This window comes from Pseudophryne corroboree, unplaced genomic scaffold, assembly GCF_028390025.1.
Source record: "Pseudophryne corroboree isolate aPseCor3 unplaced genomic scaffold, aPseCor3.hap2 scaffold_759, whole genome shotgun sequence".
NCBI lineage: Eukaryota > Metazoa > Chordata > Amphibia > Anura > Myobatrachidae > Pseudophryne > Pseudophryne corroboree.
This window is the reverse complement of record NW_026970338.1, coordinates 42,255-47,047: the sequence shown is the minus strand read 5'-3', so window position 1 is coordinate 47,047 and position 4,793 is coordinate 42,255. Positions and strand designations below refer to the sequence as shown.

At 46.3% G+C, this 4,793-nt stretch overlaps 1 protein-coding gene across 1 annotated transcript; it reads right to left on the bottom strand.

Moving 5' to 3' along the window:
• Nucleotides 1–870: 870 nt before the first annotated feature.
• Nucleotides 871–4,407, bottom strand: LOC135040793 (gastrula zinc finger protein XlCGF26.1-like). The gene is made up of 3 exons (XM_063954861.1): nucleotides 4,269–4,407; nucleotides 2,160–2,909; nucleotides 871–1,991 (listed from the first exon to the last, which is right to left on the bottom strand). Exons 1-3 carry the CDS (start codon nucleotides 4,405–4,407, stop codon nucleotides 1,387–1,389), a joined length of 1,494 nt encoding a protein of 497 aa, XP_063810931.1. The 3' UTR covers nucleotides 871–1,386.
• Nucleotides 4,408–4,793: the final 386 nt, after the last annotated feature.

The window sequence follows — 4,793 nt, the reverse complement described above, 5'->3', positions numbered from 1 at the left end:
CAGCGCTGCTTGGGAACATTACCCACTTACACACTGCCTCCAGCAGCCCCCGCTACTGCACTACTGCCACCCACCGTCTCCCCTGACATCTAAGCACTGCTTGGGAGTCTATGGTACTGCTAACAGTCCTTCATCAACAGATGGAAGAAACCCGGGCAGTACGGAGGGAGAAGCTGCTTCTGGTACCAGGGTCATGCAAGGCTGGGAGTCAGTAAATTATTTAATAGAGGGCCTAATTCAGTAAGGATTGCAGATGCTGCTAATTAGTCAAATTTGCAATACTTTTCCTTGCACGCTAGGGGCCACCCATCGCAGGGCAAGGCCACCCAGCATGCTGACCACCGCCTCCCCCCTTGATGAAGCAGAAATTGCAATTGCCTCACAATTTCTGCTTCATCGTAGAAATTAGTGAAGCCTCATGCTGCCGCAGGAGGCCCGCCGCATTCTCCTCAATCACGGCGGCTGCATCTGATGTCACAAAGCCACCGTGATCATGCCCATTTGTCCTCCTCTGCCCTCCGTTCGTGCCACACTGCCCCCACACTGATCCGTCTCCTCCCTGGAAACAGAGCATTCCCTGCCACCCCAGTGACTGCCTCTGCCTGACAGGCAATCGCATTTTCTGTGGCCCATCCGCAGAAAACGCGGGTGGATGCGCCCGCAACTTTTACTGAATAATTCCGTTTGGATCACACACTGCAATCTAACCTGAATTAGGGCCAGAGTCACCATCTTACAGGCATCCGGTGAAGGGAGCAGAGAATGGGTGTTATGTGGCAGGAACGGGCTGGTTAGGCAACAGCCTGGCTGCTGCATTCTGTACAAGCTACAAGCGGTGTAATTCTTTTGCTGGGAGACCCAGGTAGAGGACATTGCAGTAGTCTATGTGTGATGATACAAGTGCATGTATGACTGTAGGTAGATCTTCTGAGGGAAATAAGTGCTGGAGTCTGGCTATGTTCCTCAGATGAGGATCTGATTGTGGCTGATACCTGATGTCTAAGTGTCACTCCACCATCCAGGACACCAATATTCCGCACAGGATCAGCATTTTGTAACTCTGAACCCCCAAGCATAAGTCTGGTTTACGAAGCTGAGCTGTAGCCCTGCCCTTTGATGGTGAGCTTCTACCATAAGAACCTGTTTCACCAGGACTGAGTCACAGCCAACTGGCATCACCCACACCTGGAGCTCAGCTAGACATTTAGGATTGGTACTGGGTTTTCAGTACGCGGAGCAAAAGACAGATCTGCATAGCAGTGGTAGATGATGGCATGACATCTGATTATTATACCCAGTGGTAGCATGTATATTGAAAAAAGCACAGGAGGTAGGATAAGAACCTTGAAGAACATCGCATGGCAATGATAAGTATACTCCAGAAGATTAAAATGGCTTCTCACCTGTGTGTCTTCTCTGGTGTGTAACAAGTTGTAATTTCCGTGTAAAACATTTCCCACACTCAGCACATGGAAATGGCTTCTCACCTGTGTGACTTCGCTGATGTCTAACAAGATGTGATTTTTGTGTAAAACATTTCCCACACTCAGAGCAAGAAAATGGCTTCTCACCTGTGTGAGTTCTCTGATGTTTAATAAGATATGATTTATGTGCAAAACATTTCCCACACTCAGAACATGGAAACGGCTGCTCACCTGTGTGACTTCTCTGATGTTTAACAAGTTGTGATTTCCATGTAAAACATTTCCCACACTCAGAGCAAGTAATTGGATTCTCACCTGTGTGACTTCTCTGATGTCTAACAAGTTGTGATTTCTGAGTATAACATTTCGCGCACTCAGAGCAAGAAAATGGCTTCTCACCTGTGTGATTTCTCTGATGAAAAACAAGATCTGATTTGTGTGCAAAACATTTCCCACACTCAGGACATGGAAATGGCCTCTCACCTGTGTGACTTCGCTGATGTCTAACAAGTTGTGATTGCCGGGTAAAACATTTCCCACACTCAGAGCAAGAAATTGGATTCTCACCTGTGTGACTTCGGTTATGACTAACCAGATCTGATTTCTGTGCATAACATTTCCCACACTCAGAACATGGAAATAGATTCTCACCTGTGTGACTTCGCTGATGTGTAACAAGTTGTGATTTCCATACAAAACATTTCCCACACTCAGAACATGGAAATAGATTCTCACCTGTGTGACTTCTCTGATGTGTAACAAGAACTGATTTCCGTGCAAAACATTTTCCACAGTCAGAACATGGAAATGGCTTCTCACCTGTGTGACTTCGCTGATGTATAACAAGTTGTGATTTCCATACAAAACATTTCCCACACTCAGAACATGGAAATGGTTTCTCACCTGTGTGACTTCTCTGATGTGCAACAAGTTGTGATTTACATGCAAAATATTTCCCACACTCAGAACATGGAAATGGTGATGTACCTGTGTGATTTCTCTTATGTGCATCAAGAGTTGATTTGTATGTAAAACATTTCCCACACTCAGAACATGGAAATGGCCTCTCACCTGTGTGACTTCGCTGATGTGTAACAAGTTGGGATTTCCGGGTAAAACATTTCCCGCACTCAGCACATGGAAATGGCTTCTCACCTGTGTGTCTTCTCTGATGTGTAACAAGAGCTGATTTGTATGTAAAACATTTCCCACACTCAGAACATGGAAATGGCCTCTCACCTGTGTGACTTCGCTGATGTGTAACAAGTTGTGATTTCCGGGTAAAACATTTCCCGCACTCAGCACATGGAAATGGCTTCTCACCTGTGTGTCTTCTCTGATGTGTAACAAGAGCTGATTTGTATGTAAAACATTTTCCACACTCAGAACATGGAAATGGCTTCTCACCTGCCTTAGCTGGCTGATGGGTAATAAGCTTTGTGTTCTGTGTAAAACATTTGGCATCTATAGAACAGGGAAACACTGTATCTACTCTCAGAGCTGTAACAGATGCTCCAACATTAGAGTGATCAGGAGAACATTTCCCATGATCAGAGGGATCAGCTGATCGAGCTGGATGTATAATTGGGGTAATGGGGTTATCTCCTGGAAAATCCTGTATGCTGTCATTATCTTTTATTTCACAATCCGGGGATAACATTAGATGTCCTTCTGAGATATTCCTGCTTGTGTGTCCATCTGCTGGAAATAAAATACATTGTGGAAATGTGAAATTTTCTGTAACAATATTAATATTGTAAACAATAGAAGACGACTGTCTGGGACACTTAATTGTAAATGTGTGTATATAATAAAATATCTTTTAATGAAGGCTTTATAATAATGTCTCCTAACGTTACTCCTGGAAGCATTGGTAAGGTAGCATTCCTTTAAGCGTGTGCTCATACGCTGGTAAGCCTGTACATGTGTTACTCACCCTTATATAAGGTATATTGCTACAGTAGAGTAGGTGTGAAACAAGGTACTTTACATGCAATACACCATATAATACACTGCAATCATCATCATCTGCTAGGTTAAAATCCACTCTTACACCCCCATCATCAGTGTCTTACCTCTATATTCACAATAGTAATAAGGATGATGTGTGTACAGTAAGTATGATACAGAGAATTACATATCAGGATCTATACAGCTGCCTCCATACTTCTGCTTCTCATACGTGTGCTACTGGCAGCAGTGAACATCTGAGTCAGAGTGCAGGGAAGACATCAGAGTTTAATGAGAGAGACTGGATCCGCCTTTGCAGGGATATACCACACCTGTCACCCCTGTTAGTATATAAAATAATAAATAAGAGGGGCGTGGTCCATCCAGACGTGCTTTCTGGAGCTCTCATTACTAAGTGATTTTCTTATCTACCCTACCTGATAGCTCTGGGACCAAGACCCAATCTATTGAGTCTCCTACTGCCCTAAAGCCGCTCACTCCGGGCACCGTTCACTGCTGCAGCCAAGTGACGCAGCTGAAGCCACGGGCTGTATTCTGGGGCTAAGTGTGCCCAGTCTTTCCTGCATGCTCCGGCGACCTGACTTGGAGGTGCTTTTGCCTCAGGTGGGAGCACTGGCTCTTCCACTACTGCTGGGGACAGAACTGGCTGCGCACAGTCACCGGAGCCCGGCAGTGATATTGGAAAGTGAGGTGATGATCAAGCACTCTTGCTCCGTTGCCCTTTCTCCGAATTCCACTAGCCGATCTGCTAAGGTATCCATGTCGCCTCCCCCCCCCCATCCCCAGGATGTTGGACCTCCAGTCCTGCTAGGTATGAAACATGGCTGCTGCTAGTAGAGAGGGTGGGGCTTGTGGATCTCACCGGTTCGGTACAAAGGTCCACTGGTAGGCAGCTATCTTCGATGCCAACGCCCTTAGCACTCTCTACCGCCGCCTCGCGGGACTCCTCCAAGCTCACGAGTGCCGCCATCATGACACTTCTGGACTCGTTGAAAGGGATATCCACACCCATCTCCTGATACACGATCTACCAATCGTCCTTAGACATTCCGCTGAAGTCTGCCATCTTGTGCGTTCTCCTGCGCTACAGTTAATCCTCTCCTAACTTGGCTTCTCCAATCAGGTGACCGAAAAGCCACCTAGGATTATCCCACCGCTATGCCACATGTACGAAAGCCCTCACCCTGCCTTGCGCCCCCGCTCCAGTCACAGAATGTATGTTTAGATCTGGCCAATTATGGGGATTCCCACTTACTGTCAGTAACCGCCCATTACTGACTCCACCCACTGCGCTGAATGCACCCCGGACAGCCGGAAAATGGAACTATGTTTGGCATAGCACTGCAGGTTACAGGATGAAGCTGTCATCATGAGGAAGATGTTTATTCACCCAGTCTT